Source organism: Gopherus evgoodei, chromosome 8 (genome assembly GCF_007399415.2).
Source record: "Gopherus evgoodei ecotype Sinaloan lineage chromosome 8, rGopEvg1_v1.p, whole genome shotgun sequence".
Classification (NCBI taxonomy): domain Eukaryota; kingdom Metazoa; phylum Chordata; order Testudines; family Testudinidae; genus Gopherus; species Gopherus evgoodei.
Genome location: NC_044329.1, coordinates 29,802,524 through 29,820,149, shown reverse-complemented (window position 1 = coordinate 29,820,149; position 17,626 = coordinate 29,802,524). Strand labels below are relative to the sequence as shown.

Here is a 17,626-nt window from a genome sequence, read left to right as displayed (position 1 = left end):
AAAGAAGCTGGAAACTGAAGGTACAGTGCATTGTCTAATATTTCATTCCTTTTCCATGTGACGCCTTGTTGCCTAACTTGTTATTTATTTCTTTGCATGGCAGACGATCAAGTCTGTTTATAAAATGTGGCTGCTGAGATGCAGAACTGCATTTTGCTCTGAGGCACAGAAGACCCAAATGGGCTGCTATTTCCTTTACAGCACTGCCTGACCTCAGATTGTTTGGAAGGAGGGCTCTCTCTCTCTTTTTTTCATTCCGAGAGGGGTGTTAACAAATTACATGCAGACTTTTCCTAGAGAGTGACTTTTTCTGACCAGTCTAAGAAGAGAAAGCTGGGAGAATTGAATTCTGTTTGCTGGGATTTTTTTTTTCAGGCTGTTGGATTTTAATGGGCTAAAACTGCCTCAGTGGATTTGATAGCCAGGATGGCATATCCAGAGAAATCTCGTTTGAGGAGATCCTTCAGTGAGCATATCAAGGACTCAACCAACAAAGCATGGGATGTGTTCTGGAAAAGCACGAGAGAAAAACGCTTATCAGGTCAGTCACAGGGGATACTTATTCAAACTGATGCAAAATGAGTGATGGAAGTGGCAGAAAATGAAAATGTATGTGCCCCTATTCCAATGGAAGAGGCACTTAAAATTATGTGTTGCACTGATATGTCATTTTAGAAGGTTGGGGGGTATGGCCCTGTAGCCCTGGCTGTTGCTTTTTCATCTATGTGACAGAGTAGATGTCTTAGACCAGGGGTAGGCAGCCTATGGCATGCGTGCCAAAGGTGGCACATCAGCTGATTTTCAGTGGCACTCACACTGTCCGGGTCCTGGCCACCAGTCTGGGGGGAGCTCTGCATTTTAATTTAATTTTAAATGAAGCTTCTTAAACATTTTAAAAACCTTATTTACTTTACATGCAACAATAGTTTATTTATATGTTATAGACTTATAGAAAGAGACCTTCTAAAAATGTTAAAATGTATTACTGACACGCAAAACCTTAAATTAGAGTGAATAAATGAAGACCTGGCACACCACTTCTGAAAGGTTGCCGACCCCTCTCTTAGACTGATGTTCAGTATGGGCACTAATTTGCAGAGTCTCAAGTACTCTACCTGAATTTCTGCCTCTGAATATTTATACTGCTTGTCCTTTTGCTGAAGTTTTGAAGTCACTTTACCGATTTTGGAGGCATTGGCATATCAAACGTTTATAGTCATAATTGTCAGGAAACGTGAACATTAATTCACAATGAGGAGTTTCCTAAGCACCAAGTAACTGATTGGAATCAATTGTGCTGTGGTTTTATAATCTCTGATGAACTAATCTCTATACATGACATAGACCTTCAGCGCTTATTAGTGTTTGACAAGTATGTAATAAGAGTAGTTGCACAATCTGGAATTCTGTCAAATGCTATATTGCAAAATGTCTTACATACTATTTTCTGTGCACACAAATAACCATCAAAGCTTGTGACCATGAACAGCTGCAAGGACAAGCCCTGAAACAAATCTCAACTAAACCAAAAAAAGGGAATTGGTGTCTTTTTTGTATGTGGAGCTCAGTTTTTCTTTAGACTTCCTGCTTTGGATGAATTTGTTGTAATGCTCAGAAGAATATAGGCATGATACAGCCTCTAAATGATTGCTTGATAATGCAAAGACATGTTGAATTCTGACACTCTAAACAAGAAGTGGGAGTCACATGGTAATATAAAATCAATGCTTGTAAAATGTGCTCTATATAATGCCTCTTCAAAGAACACTGCTGTTATTAGAAAGCATCCTTTTTAAGAAAGGCAGCCTGACTTTTGGGTTACCAACCTGACATTCTATAGCAATAAAACATGCATGCTTGTTTAGAGGACATAAATTATATCAGGTAGACAAATAGGGCAAGTTTCTCCCAGAACTTTGACTTCAAAGTTGTCAGGTTTGAAGTAGAAATTCTATGTAAACCCAGATGATATGACGCTAATCCTCCCCAGAGCTCTCTTTGACTGTAAAATCTAGGAATGGGACATGGCAATATTTTTCACAATCAATCCAGCATTATAAGGCAATGTTGAGGTTGGGCTGTTTTTATGGCAATTGGCCCAATTTCTAATTGCATGGGGCAAAAAAATCCCCCTTACTCAGCTTTGACTCTGCCCTGACTGCAATGGACATTGATTTGTATGAGAACTGAATAAGAGCCTCCAGATTTAGTCCCTTGTTAGGGTTCTGAGTCACAAATTTCATCTCTTCTAGTCAGTTTCTGTGGACCTGCATTGACTCTCTCAAGAGCAGTCCAGACAGTACAAGTGTGAAGGCAGCCAGAGTAAATGACCCAGAAAGCTTGATTAAAATTAGTAATAAGTCAAACACGGCTACTTTTAATTCCTGAAGTCTGGGAATTGCGTCAGTAAGAGTAGCATTCAGGTAAATGAATGAAACATGCGATAAAGGATCAGAAGATCAATAAGGCAAACTGGAACTCTCATTGGGCTTATTTCTCACAACATCACAAACCCAATATTAGGAGAGCTATTATAACCTTCAGTTATAAGGGAGGGAGCTGAATTAAAAGCTTGGATCAAAACCTGTGGGAAAGGTCAGAAATGACAAATCTGGACTTTGCAGTGAGCCCTTATCCTTACACATAGTTGGAGGTTGTTTGGAACCGGCCATTAAAAGTTCATATCCAGAGCTGAATTTAGGAGCTCTGAAGCCAGTGGCATTACATCAGTTCACATCAACTGAGGATTTGGTCTATTATCATTTGGTTGCATGTCCTGCAAATACTGATATAAATATCTGTTCATTCTACATACAATGGAAGCACCACTGTGCTACACAACTATATCTTCGCAATATAACAGTGTTGTTCTGTTAGAGTTAGATGACTGGATATAAGGATATAAGTAAGGGTACAAGGAGGTGTGATTCTAGTGCAGGTAGGCATACCTGCTCGAGGTTTAATCTCACTGGTGAGAATAACAGCACTAGTGAGAATGTGGTGGTGTGGGCTATCCACCCCAGTACAACCCCACTAGGGACTCTGGGAATATATTTGGGTTGATTGCCCATGCCACCGCATCTTCACTGGTATTGTTACCTATGCTAGCTAGATCAAAACTAGCATGAGTATGTCTGCCAGCACTGCAGTCACACTTTCATTTATGGTGTAGATGTACCCTTAGAAAATAATGACAGGGAGTGTTTAAGTGCCAAACACCTCTCAGGAACAGGCTTATGGTCAAACTCCCATTGAAAGCCTGCCTGACCCTACACCTTGCAGGAATCCTACCTTACTGCCTGACCTCTATACTCAGTTCCCTTGTGGAATCATGTGAAAAATCCTCTTACATTTCTCATGTGAAAAAATATTCCTATGGGTTTTTTTGGCCAAAAATGGGAAATTCTCAACCCTCTCACACACAAAACCATTGTGCTGCTCAGAGAAAGGTTGCTTTCTTGTTTTGACGGGACCAAAATCCTGACATTTACATCTACTCATAAAGGAAAAACGCCAGATTTTACTTTCTGAGAGCAGAATTCTTCTAAAAGAATTATAAGCAAGAAACATATAATGGATTGAGCAGCTGTGCAGAATGCTTATACTGCACTGTAAACACTTAATTCTAGATGCAGAGCTTCCTGTTGCAAAGTTTCCCAATGTCAAGGTCTGTTTAGATCAGGGAATCTGGTCCCCTCTGCATGTTGCCTTAAGTTTTCCAATTTTGCTGTAGATAATTAACCATACCTCAGCATTTGTAGTATCTCCTAGAGTAACTCCTCACTTAATGTTGTAGTTATGTTCCTGAAAAATGCGACTTTAAGTGAAACGATGTTAAGCGAATCCAATTTCCCCATAAGAATGAATGTAAATGGGGGAGTTAGGTTCCAGGGAAAAATTTTTTTTGCTATATGGTACAGTACTATAATTACTTACCCCACACAGGCACAGCCCACTGGCACTGGAGACAGTGAGGCAGGCAAGGATGCTGAAGATGCTGTAGGAGAGGAGAAGCATGTTGCGCAGCAGCAGTGGCAGCTTCCCCTACTCTGCAAGCAACAGGGGAGGGGGGCTCAAGCCTCGGCCTGCCCACTCCACCCCTTCCCCCAAGCCCCCACCCTTAACTTGCCTCTTCTTCCCCCTCTCCTCCCCCTTTACTCTGCATGCTTTTCCCTCCTCCCCGCCTCCTGCATGCAGCACTCAGCTGGCTTGCAACGTTCAGGGGGCAGGAGGGAGGGGAAAGGAGCAGGAGCGAGAACTCAGCGTGCAGGCTTCCCCTCCCTCCTCCTTCCCCTGCCTCCTGCCTGTGGCAATCAGCTGGTTTGCAGCGTTCAGGAGGCAGGGGATGGTGGGGAGTCTGCGTGTCAAGTTCTTGCTCCTTCCCCCACCCCAAACGCCGCAAGCCAGCTGATTGCCATGGGCAGGAGGTGGGGGGAGGAGGGGGAAGGCACTGATCTGCAGGGTCTGCTGGCAGGCTGGAGGTGCTGTGGGGGGGGGATGTAGAGGAGCTGATAAGGGGGCTGCCAGCTGTGGACAAAGCAGGCAGCCAAACAACGTTATAGTGAAGCATTGCACAACTTTAAATGGAGCAGGTTCTGTAATTGAGCAGGGACGTAAGATCAAAACAACTTTAAGTGAGAGGACATTAAGTGAGGAGTTACTGTATGTATTCCTTGTAATAAGTTTAATTGGTATCTATCAAGCCAAGGTGCTTGAGATGCTTTTAAGAGTGACCACCATACTACAGTTAAATCAGCTTCCAAAATGTATTTACTATAATCCAAGATAAGTCCCTGAAATTCTATCACTGGGCTTTTTCTGCCTTCATGTTTTGTTTCAAAGTATTTTGTTTCAAATGTTTTGAAATAGAGCTGGCTGAGTCCTGCAAAAACAGTGTTCATAAAGACTCTCTCAAATGCTAAACAGCTGACAGCTGTATGTTCATGTCCTCTTAAATGTTGCTCATGAGACAAGGTGGTTGGTTGTTTGGTAAATAGCCATTCCTACTCATTAGTGCACATGTATTGCTACACAAGCAAAGGTATTCCTGAATGTACACTAGGGACCGTGCATGTGACCAAGAGCAAATAACATGGTGCATTTTCATTTTTCTATTTACAAATTTTAAATTTGCCAGTTGGTTGGTTGAAATAGCATGTGACTTACGTGACCAATCACATACTGCAAATAGTCAAAGTGAATAGTTGACAAACAGCTCATAGGCAAAACATTGTGCATCTGACCTATTGTGCAAATCAGTTTGTTAGTCTAGCTGATTTCAGAGAGGGCCTGGAGATCACAAATACGTAATCTTAGGCTAGGGTAGCCAGGGTACTATAATATTTTTGGACAGTTAGCACTGAAGCTTCAGCATATGTAACCCATGTTAAGACTTGGGGTCCATTCTCCTCCGTTGTGTTAGTTATGTGAGGAGCATGGGAGATACAGGCATTTTCTAAATGGGCATCCAACCCAAGACAGGCAATTTCCCAGAGATATATATTTAGAAAGGTAACATGTAAGGAGGGTTTTTGTAAGTGAGTTATCAGAATTCTTCCCCTCTGTATCTGGATTAGATGCTCTGGATTCAGATTGCATTGTGATGTTCACAGCCCTCCCCTCATGCTGTTACAGTACAAGAAAGCCATCGCTACAGTTTGCAGAGACAGCAGGATTCCTCTCATATATTTATTAGACCACATGGCGATTGCAAATTACCATACTGGCAACCATTCAAATATGTACCTGATTGCGAAAGCATCTCCATATAAGGGGGGGAAAGCCTCTCCCAGACGTTAAGCTTGTGTACCATGGAGGATAAAGAATAACAATAAGAGCAAACCCCACAGGTAAGTGGGGAACAAGACCTGGGAGATGGGTTGGAAACAGGAGGGAGCCTGGGCTATAATGGCAGAGAGAAAGGAGGGTCAGGGCAAAGCTGGGAGGCAAGATCAAACCAGTATCTTAGATGCCTATATACAAATGCAAGAAGTATGGGTAATAAGCAGGAAGAACTGGAAGTGCTAATAAATAAATACAACTATGACATTGTTGGCATTACTGAAACTTGGTGGGATAATACACACGACTGGAATGTTGGTGTGGATGGGTATAGTTTGCTCAGGAAGGATAGACAGGGGAAAAAGGGAGGAGGTGTTGCCTTATATATTAAAAATGTACACACTTGGACTGAGGTGGAGATGGACATAGGAGATGGAAGTGTTAAGAGTCTCTGGGTTACGCTAAAAGGGGTAAAAAACCCGGGTGATGTCGTGCTGGGAGTCTACTACAGGCCACCTAATCAGGTGGAAGAGGTGGATGAGGCTTTTTTCAAACAACTAACAAAATCATCCAAAGCCCAAGATTTGGTGGTTAAGGGGGGCTTCAACTATCCAGGTATATGTTGGGAAAATAACACTGCGGGGCACAGACTATCCAATAAGTTCCTGGACTGCATTGAAGACAACTTTTTATTTCAGAAAGTTGAAAAAGCTACTGAGGGGAAGCTGTTCTAGACTTGATTTTAACAAATAGGGAGGAACTCGTTGAGAATTTGAAAGTAGAAGGAAGCTTGGGTGAAAGTGATCATGAAATTATACAGTTTGCAATTCTAAGGAAGGGTAGAAGGGAGTACAGCAAAATAGAGACAATGGATTTCAGGAAGGCGGATTTTGGTAAGCTCAGAGAGCTGATATGTAAGGTCCCATGGGAATCAAGACTGAGGGGAAAAACAACTGAGGAGAGTTGGCAGTTTTTCAAAGGGACGCTATTAAGGGCCCAAAAGCAAGCTATTCCGATGGTTAGGAAAGATAGAAAATGTGGCAAAAGACCACCTTGGCTTAACCACGAGATCTTGCGTGACCTACAAAATAAAAAGGCGTCATATAAAAAATGGAAACTGGGTCAGATTACAAAGGACGAATATAGGCAAATACAGGAATGCAGAGGCAAGATTAGAAAGGCAAAGGCACAAAATGAGCTCAAACTAGCTATGGGAATAAAGGGAAACAAGAAGACTTTTTATCAATACATTAGAAGCAAGAGGAAGACCAAGGACAGGGTAGGCCCACTGCTCAGTGAGGAGGGGGAAACAGTAACGGGAGACTTGGAAATGGCAGAGATGCTTAATGACTTCTTTGTTTCGCTCTTCACTGAGAAGTCTGAAGGAATGTCCAATATAGTGAATGCTTACGGGAAGAGGGTAGGTTTAGAAGATAAAATAAAAAAAGAGCAAGTAAAAAATCACTTAGAAAAGTTAGATGCCTGCAAGTCACCAGGGCCTGATGAAATGCATCCTAGAATACTCAAGGAGTTAATAGAGGAGGTATCTGAGCCTCTAGCTATTATCTTTGGGAAATCATGGGAGACGGGGGAGATTCCAGAAGACTGGAAGGGGGCAAATACAGTGCCCATCTATAAAAAGGGAAATAAAAACAACCCAGGAAACTACAGACCAGTTAGTTTAGCTTCTGTGCCAGGGAAGATAATGGAGCAGGTAATTAAAGAAATCATCTGCAAACACTTGGAAGGTGGTAAGGTGATAGGGAATAGCCAGCATGGATTTGTAAAGAACAAATCGTGTCAAACTAATCTGATAGCATTCTTTGATAGGATAACAAGCCTTGTGGATAAGGGAGAAGCGGTGGATGTGATATACATAGACTTTAGTACGGCATTTGATACGGTCTCGCATGATATTCTTATAGATAAACTAGGAAAGTACAATTTAGATGGGGCTACTATAAGGTGGGTGCATAACTGGCTGGATAACCGTACTCAGAGAATAGTTATTAATGGCTCCCAATCCTGCTGGAAAGGTATAACAAGTGAGGTTTTGCAGGGGTCTGTTTTGGAACCGGCTCTGTTCAATATCTTCATCAACAATTTAGATGTTGGCATAGAAAGTACGCTTATTAAGTTTGCAGACGATACCAAACTGGGAGGGATTGCAACTGCTTTGGAGGACAGGGTCAAAATTCAAAATGATCTGGACAAATTGCAGAAATGGTCTGAGGTAAACAGGATGAAGTTCAATAAAGATAAATGCAAAGTGCTCCACTTAGGAAGGAACAATCAGTTTCACACATATAGAATGGGAAGAGACTGTCTGGGAAGGAGTATGGCAGAAAGAGATCTAGGGGTCATAGTAGACCACAAACTTAATATGAGTCAACAGTGTGATACTGTTGCAAAAAAAGCAAACGTGATTCTGGGATGCATTAACAAGTGTGTTGTAAACAAGACACGAGAAGTCATTCTTCCGCTTTACTCTGTGCTGGTTAGGCCTCAGCTGGAGTATTGTGTCCAGTTCTGGGCACTGCATTTCAAGAAAGATGTGGAGAAATTGGAGAGGGTCCAGAGAAGAGCAACAAGAATGATTAAAGGTCTTGAGAACATGACCTATGAAGGAAGGCTGAAGGAATTGGGTTTGTTTAGTTTGGAAAAGAGAAGACTGAGAGGGGACATGATAGCAGTTTTCAGGTATCTAAAAGGGTGTCATCAGGAGGAGGGAGAAAACTTGTTCACCTTAGCCTCCAATGATAGAACAAGAAGCAATGGGCTTAAACTGCAGCAAGGGAGATTTAGGTTGGACATTAGGAAAACGTTCCTAACTGTCAGGGTAGTTAAACACTGGAATAGATTGCCTAGGGAAGTTGTGGAATCTCCATCTCTGGAGATATTTAAGAGTAGGTTAGATAAATGTCTATTAGGGATGGTTTAGACAGTATTTGGTCCTGCCATGAGGGCAGGGGACTGGACTCGATGACCTCTCGAGGTCCCTTCCAGTCCTAGAGTCTATGAGTCTATGATGCAGCTGAGGTTAATTTAAGGCGTAACTGGAATATATATATATAAAAAAAGAGGCACCTTAGAGACTAACAAATTTATTTGGGCATAAGCTTTCATGGGCTAGAACCCACTTCATCAGATGCATGAAGTGGAAAATACAGGAGAAGGTATAAATACATGAAAGGATGGGAGATGCCTTACCAAGTGTGAGGTCAGTTTAATGACACAATTCACTTAACAGCAGGATATCAAGGAAGGAAAGATAATGTCTGAAGTGGTAATGAGAGTAGTTGATTTCAGATGATTGACAAGAAGGTGTGAGTAACAGTAAGAGGAAATTAGTATTGGGGAAAATAGATTTAGGTTTTGTAATGACCCAGCCACTTCCAGTCTTTATTCAGGCCTAATCTGATGGTGTCCAGTTTGCAAATTAATGCCAGTTCTGCAGTTTCACATTGGAGTCCATTTTTGAAGGTTTTTTTGTTGAAGAACTGCCACTTTTAGGTCTGTTATTGAGTGACCAGAGAGGCTGAAGTGTTCTCCTGCTGGTTTTTGAATGTTATGAGTCCTGATGTCAGATTTGTGTCCATTTATTCTTTTGCGTAGAGACTGTCTGGTTTGGCCAATGTACATGGCAGAGGGGCATTGCTGGCACATGGTACATCAGACCTTCACATTCTTCACAAGAAGTCTTTATTGGATATTAATAGTAACAGATAAAGTGAAAAATCATTTACAATCCAAGTTCTTACGCTGTATATCAACAGGTCTAAATGAGCATTGTTATCCATGCATCCATATTGCTAGAATGGTGGGGCTAAGGTCTGAGAAGTGATTGCAAAACTGGCACCTTCTTACTCCGTTTCGTCCAGTGTGTATTCTGGCACTTCTGACTGTTTTACTTACGAAAGCATGTTATTCCTGTCAGCATGCCAATGGCGAGCTGGACTCATGATTTCCCAGTTCTACCACTGATCTTGGTCCGCTTTGTACCTGAGGTCAGATTTGAGGATCATAACAATATCTTCTTCTGACTTAACAGTTTTGTGGATGATCCTGGATTTTAAACTCAGGGCCATGTTAACCTTTCAATTTGGGGATTCCTGCTAGAGGGAGGTGTGGGAGAGGGCACTCTGACTTCCTTTCCCTTGACTAAGACTGAGGCTACAGAGCAAGGGGTGTGATTCGCATACACATACACGCACTAGCTCTCATCGAGTTAGCACAAGTAGCAGTGTAGCTGAGATGCTAAAGGTGGTGGCAGTGGAGGCATAGCTGAGCTATGTCATGTACCTACCCTTTGTTTTCAGGTGGACTTGTGCTCATCCGTGCCTCCAGTGCCACTAATATGGAATTGCTAGGGAATGTGACTGTCCTGCTTTTTCTGTCGATGTGTAATTTCACCCCTCACTCCCCCAGGCAGAGGTAGGTGGGAGGGGTGGCAAGCCATGCATTCCCTCCTCCTGCCTGAGGGATAGCCATTCTTGGATTGCTTGGTGCTCAGAGGGCGACAGAGTGGATCAGGGTGACTAGCCCAGAAGGCATGTTTGGGTTAGACCACAGCCCATCTTCCTCAGAAGAGCTGAATAGAGTGTAGCAAGAGCCACTTCCCAGCATGCTTCTCATGAGTGCCAATGGACACTGTATACCTGCAGGTCATGCCCCTCAAGCAATGCAGCTCTTCCTCTTCCCAGTGCCCCACAGCCTCTTGGGAGGGAAAAGTTTGCCCAGAACATGTCACATGTCAGTGGAAGACTTTTTTTTATTCAAATGAAAAGGCCTACTGAATGGGAACCTATTACCTCCTGAAAGGCTTTCTATCTCACAGGGTTCTGTCCTGGCAGACCACCCCATAAAGTCCCCAGCAGTTCCAAAATCAACTGGAGGGCTGGGTCACAGTGGGCACACAGCACCTGTGAACCTCGCTGTACAAAATGGCCACAGCAGTCAACTGAGTTCAGCAGATTTCTGACCACAGGGACTCCTATGGAGACTTCATTGTAATTTAAAGGTGCACACCTCCAGTAGGCCCCAAGGCGAGAACTGTGGTACAAACCACTAGCTTTGCCTCCTGGGTGAAGCCCTTCTTGGACAGAGCAGACCCTGTTGGGATAGAAGATGTAGCAGCACAAATGTTGCACAATGTAGCTTTCCCCACTGAACCTTGATGAAACAAGAACTGATCCTGCTGAGACTTTCAAATAGTTGTTTATGTTTAAATACCATCCAGGAAAAGCCAACAGGTCCTGGAACAAAGTCACAGGCAGACAATGGGCTGTGAAGTTACACTGGGATGACATTTGACTTATTGAGCCTCAAAATTACTTAGCCAGAATTAAAATAGATGGTTCCACACTCTAGAAAGAGCTGATTATTTCTACTTCTAATGAAAAGAACTTCGATCCCTCTCTTCAGGACATAGGTAGCCTGTTGCTCAACAGCTGCAATTACTCTCATATGAAATAATCTTTATTATTTCCATTGGTGGGAGATGCTAGACTAGTTTTGCCGTTAAATAAAACATTCTGTTCATAAAATAAATACAAGCTCTATTGGCCATGACAGTAATAAATGTTCTAGTTACTTAAATTGGCTTTATAAATATTTTTCTTTAAGAAGCTTTGTGGGTTGTTGGTAGAACTGTCCATTGCTGACATAAACGGCTTTTGTTAACCTCTGCAGAGAAAGAGAAGAGATTTACATGGGATTTATCCCACCTACCACTTGTAAGATTTCTTATAAGTACCATTCTCCTTTCTCGGATGTCAATGGAAGGCTATAGAAGGGTCATTCCAGAGGAGAAAGTGTAGTTGTTCCCAGAGGTTACACAAAACTCTGTTAAATGAGAACATTCATAGTTTTTGTCATGGCCTTGATTTAGCTCCTCCTGCTGGACACTCACCAGGCTGATGTGATTGGATCCCAACATGGGATTTGTGTGCTTTCAGCTCCCCTATGTAGGCTCTAGGCATTCTCTATCTTTGGCCCCTAGGCTCACTCCCTGGTTACAGATTCTCTGATCGGTGCCCTTTTTTGGAAGCTGGACCATAGTCAAACTGCCCAAGCCCCAAGACTCCCTAGTAACTTAAACGCAGCCGTCTAAGGGTCCCATCCCTTTAAGTACTCTAGCTTATAGTTTAACCCTTCAGGGATATGTGATAACTGAGGCCAAACAGGGTACAGACTTTGCAGAAGGATTCATAAAACATTCACTCTTTACTTTAGACAGCACAATGTCGGCAAAACAATAAACACCTGCACACCATTCCCTATCTCAGTCCTTTCCACTCTTGAATGTTCTTTGAGATTTAGGTCAGTGTCCTTTCAGGGTTTAAACCCTCCCCCCCTGCCCCCAGACTTTGCTCCTCCAAATCAGGGCTTCTCCCCTGGATCATATAGTCTCTTTTCTGACCATCTTCTTTCAGCTTTGGCTGGTGCAGCTGTCAAATGGTCTTCTCTTTCTCAGGAAGCAGAGTCTCTCATCATCTGAATTTTTAAACACCAGTCCTAATACCTGGTTTGTTTGTTCCCCTTCTGGGGATTTCTCCACTCCTCCAACTCTCTTCTGTGCAGACCACCTGGAATAACTGGATTCTTTCAGCTCAGGCATCTTCTTTAGCACTCCCACTGTCCTTCCAGAGGACAGTTCTTAATGTTAATGACTTCATTTGTTTGTTCTGTAGCTTCTTCCACGAAGCATATTAAGTGACAGGGTCAGTGTCAGCCAATGGCTGATTTACTGCACATTGAGAGGTGGAGTGAGGTGGAGAATTCATAATATCAAACTGAGCTCATCAGTTGTGCATAGGAAGGTCCCCCAAATCATCAGTTTTGCTTCACAATAATCATAGGCCTGAAGTCCAAGTTCAGATCTGGGTGAGGTTTTAGATAGCCTGCTCACCCCAAAGATTAGCAATGTTCAGATATAGGCTTCTGTTTCTGCCCATTACCGAGACAGACCATGGGCATTAGCCCTTCCCAGAGCAGCTCTACATGGCTACTCCAATCATGATAGTGTTTAATAGGCACACTCCATCCCTATGACTACAGATACTTTTCTGACCATAAACAAATCTCTCAACATTTCATATGTGACAATGAGCTTGGTTGTCATCCCAAACATTCCTCTTCCATCTGATTGCACCCTAAGACTTCACACAATGCACAACAAACAACTCTTTGCCATGGCATGTTTTGTTGGCCAAAAGCATAATAGATGAGTTCATGGAGGATAGGTCCATCAGTGGCTATTAGCCAAGAAGATCAGGGACGCAACCCCATGATCAGGATGATCCTAAACCTCTGACTACCAGAAACCTGGAGTAAAAGATAATTGCCATAATTGCCCTGTTTTGTACACTCCCTCTGAAGCTCTAGTATGGGCCCTGCTGGACCCAGGATACTGAGCCGGATGGATCTTCGTCTAACCCAGTATGGCCAGTTTTAGGTTCCAGTAGTTTGGGGTATTAAAGAAAGGAGCACTTCCTAGGATGCTCATTGCATGAGGCTCACCTCTTTAGTGCTGCTGTGTTTATAAAAGATACAGCATGCACCCATGCACACAATAGGGCTGCTCCACTGATGTTAATCCTTCAGTGACTGCACACATCTATTGATTGGGATTATGGAAATTATGCTACCTCAATAATTAATGAAAAAAGCTGTGTAAGATATTCACAACAAAACTCCAATGTCGGTGAAACATAGCTGGATTTGGAATCCATTATATGCTAGAAATGCCATCTACTTTTACTTGAGAAGCTTGCTAGCCTTCTAAGCCAAACTCATTGACTCTGATTTTATTGTTTTGCATCAAAACAAAGTGAAAGTTATTGGTTTGGGCTGACTTCCATGTTGAGTTCGGGGTGGATTTGTGTGTGTGTGTGTGTGTGTGTGAGGGCATTATAGATGTAAGTCGTGATGTCCCACCGATGTGGGTTCCTTTGGGAAAACAAGAGTATATCAGTTTAGGCTGGGATTTTCAATAAAGCCTTAAGAAGTTAAGGGCCCAGCAACTAATTCCCTTAGGTTCCTTTGAAAATCACAATGCTAAATTGATTCAGAAATCCTTCCTTTAGAGTAAACAGGTGCTTTGGCTAGGTGTGACCTGCAGGATTAGGCCCATTATTATTGCCAGGAATTCTGGAAGAGCTCCGTATGGGCCCTGACCCGAAGTCAATTGAAGACTACGTTAGTGGGGGCAGGGGCAGCTCTAGCTTTTTTGCTGCTCCAAGCATGGCAGGTGACGCGCCTGCAGGAGGTCCTCGGTCCTGCGGATTAGGCAGCTTGCCTGCAGGAGGTTTGCCAGTCCCTCAGCTTTGGCATACCCACCGCCGAATTGCCGTCGAATCCGCATGACTGGTGGACCTCCTGAAGGCATGCTGCCAAAGGCAGCCTGACTGCTGCCTTCATAGCGACAGGCAGGGCTCACGCTTGGAGTGCTGGTGCCTAGAGCTGCTGCTGAGTGGGGCTTTGGATTAGGTCCTGCTTCCAGATGAGAAACCAAGACTCCCATGGAAAATATCTAGAAAGCATGAAAAGGTTACAAGAAATGAAGTCAATATAAATTCTTTCAAAGAATTTTTTCCTTTACTCTATATGGCACTGGCAGAAAAAAAGGGCAATTAAAGTATCTTTGGTATATATTTATTTAAACAATATCACTGTCTCTGGGCATAAGACAATGACCTAGGGCTATAATTCCCTTTGATTTTTAAGACAAACTTCCATTTAAATTTTGTTTTAAAAACTGAGAGTCTGATACCACCCAGAGCTAATAAACAGGAAATGTTGGCATATAGAACAAATAAGGTGCCATCATGTTTGGAAATCTAATGGAATCAGAGGGCCTGTATGCATTATTTCTCATAAAGGGTTTGTCACCCCTTTATATCTTGTAAGTGCATAACTTATAAGTTATAGGTGCACAACCAGCTGTTATCTAGTCCAGGAACATATTAAACTTCAACTATGCTATGTCAGGTTTGCTGTCCAAGTTAAACAAGACAATTGGGAGTAGATTACCTTCCCCACAAGGACTTTATAGACATGAACATTGGAATCAGAAGGCTTGTTCAGCTCTTAGTATGTATTGTTTAACTTGGCCACATAAATTACAGACTAGGTTCTCTGAATGGTGTCACTTTGTTTTTCTCCTATGGCTGACCTGTAGCTGACCTTTCTCTTTCCCCCCTTGTTTTCCTATTGTACATGTTAAATCTGTTTGGTTTACAATGGTGACAAAGAAAGGGAATGAAGTCTTCAGCAAAATTCCATCTCTTCTTTGTAACTAGACCTACAGTTTGGGAATATAAAAAGGAGGCTTGTGGACAGAGCAAGCTTTCCCTTCCCTGGAAATCAGCACATACAGTGAGTAGCAGTATCTGTCATAAGGACCCATCAGCAAAGAAAAAACTTAAGTTTTTCTTTACTATATATGTACTCGGAAAATTTCCCTTCTGATCTCTTTGGATGGCAGGGTGCTGGTGGCAGCAGACTTTAGTGATGGGTCTTTAACTTTGGAATGGGCTCCTTCCTTGTTCTAATGAAGCCTGGAATTTTTTACCCCAAGGTCTCTGTTGGAGATAAATAGGGTATGTTGGCTGGATTGGGAGACTATTGTTGGAAAGTGTTTTCACCATGGTTTCATGTCACTTTTATGGTGTATAGACTGGGATAGGCCCTGTGTAAATAAATACATACATTGGGCTCTTCTGTTCCAAATTCTCTCCTCTAAATTACTGAAGCTTAAATTACTCATGTACTTCTCTAAATCTATCCTGTCCAGCTTCCCATCATGCCTCAGGTATTATTAGTCCCTCTCATTAATGACTTGTTAAACCAATGCTGAGAGTACAAAAAACAGCCAGAACTCTCCTGCATAATATTATCACAAATGTTCTCCATTTAAAACTATGTTGTGATAAATCTTCCCAGGGAAGAAATCAGGGGAACTAGTTAATGCTCTTCTTCTTGTTTACAATGATTGGTTTAACAAAGAGTTAAAAAGTAGTGGGTTCCTCTCCCCGCTCCCTCCCCCCAAACAAAATAACATTCTTATCCCTTGGAAGTGGCTTTTGCTCCAAGTGATTCAAAGAAACTTCTGTCCTGTAAACACTGTTATAAATGTGGGTCAGACTTCCTCTTACTCTAGTTGGTTGGTTGTGATCTGTATAATACACTTAGCATTATAGACGACAGTGACCCACTCCATATGTTATGCCTTCTGTTGTAACTGTGGGGAAAAGAACCTTCAGCCCTTACTCCATTGCACTGTTTTGAGAAAAGAATGAGTTATAAGAAATACAGCCATGTGGAGGGGTTTTGAACTGATAGTAATAATATATGAAAAGCTAACAAAATATGAAAAAATACATTTATTTAGCACCCTCTGAGCACCACTTCATTTAGTGCAGCATTCTCTCCTGGCTCCCCTCCACGCAGTGTGAGGTTCAGATCATGTTTGAAGAAGGAGAAACTCCTACAAATAGTTGCAGTTTCAAATATTTGTTACTATTCTGGTCCATAATGTAAACTACAGTGAGAGCTTGTGAGGGGAGGAGAAGCCAAAGCCTTCACCATAAATCACTTTGTTGTGCCAGTTGAACCAGCCTGTGGAATGAAGGGCTCAAGAGTGACGTTTTAACAGAATATTCAAGGTTTGCTCCTTCTCGTATAAATCATTTGGTCCTGCTGAACATAGGAGGGTTCCACTCAAACTCCTCCTGGACTAGCAGGAGGTGAAAATTTTGCCCCATGTCACTTCATTTTCCATTAATTTTGATCTAAGTTTAGGAAAAATGATACCTATCCGCCACACCAAGGACTGATTCCAAAGCCCTGTACAGTCAATGGCAGACTTTCCATTGTTTCCAGTGGGATTTGACTTAAGCTCTCTTTGCCCTATTATATACTATCTCTGTACTGGAATAACCACCCAGAAACATGACAATCCTCCCTCCCTCCTTTACCCCCTCAAAAAAAAAACAACACACTTTGGCAGCATGTAAATCTAACAGTAAAATATGCCTTAGGCCACATCACATTTCTTTCCTCTACATTCACCACATGCTAAGGCAAATAGATGGCTTGGAAAGTAATTTTTGTCTTGATTTTCCATGAGGGCTCAGTTTGATTTATGACATGATACAAGCTAAGTTTTCATATTGCTGTATCTGGTCCCCTTACAAATCAGCAGCATAAGCTCATGAGGTGTTAAGGACATCCATACGGGTAATAAGCAAGGGTATCTAGATCTGCCTGAATCTGAATAGTTTACAAGAGGAAGGGAAATAAGAAGATCCTTTTCTCATTTACTGTTGTGTAAACAGAATCTAACTATCCTTGGATGGGAAGCCCGCTACATCTATCCTTCCTCCCCACACTCACTTTATCATACCATCAGGGCTCCAACTAGGAGGAAAGGTTGTCTGGTTTTAAAATGAAGTTACAGTAGATTAGATATTTAAATTTTGACAGGGCATTCTTTCCTTCTGGCTCTCCTTCAGTTCAGGCCCTGGTGATCTGTACCAAAATAAGAGTCCTTCAGTTCTCTTGACAGCTCTTCTCCAAGTTTAGATAGAAGTGTGAATTGGATAATCAGAATATCAAGATAAATATTAGATGCAATGAACATCTTTGGCCATTAGGTGGTGATGTTAAGTGACATTAAATATTAGCGTGTGGTTAAGAAGGACATGGAGGAAAACAGTTGTGCCAGGTGAGCAGCAATTCACACTTGTGCCAGTAAAGACCTGAACTCTGATTTCTGCAGAGAATTAGTGAATAGTTTTCCTAGTTTGCTATGGTGGTTAGAGCTGGGCATTGATACTCTCTG

At 42.3% G+C, this 17,626-nt stretch overlaps 1 protein-coding gene across 1 annotated transcript in view; it reads left to right on the top strand.

The window, feature by feature from the left end:
• The first annotated feature begins 362 nt into the window (after nt 1-362).
• Nucleotides 363-17,626, top strand: part of LOC115656428 (rho GTPase-activating protein 7-like) — a 157,440-nt gene continuing 140,176 nt past the window's right edge. Inside the window, exon 1 of the mRNA XM_030573139.1 lies at nt 363-541. Within this exon, the coding sequence (XP_030428999.1) occupies nt 427-541 (115 nt within the window). The 5' untranslated portion in view covers nt 363-426. The remainder of the gene's footprint in view (nt 542-17,626) is intronic.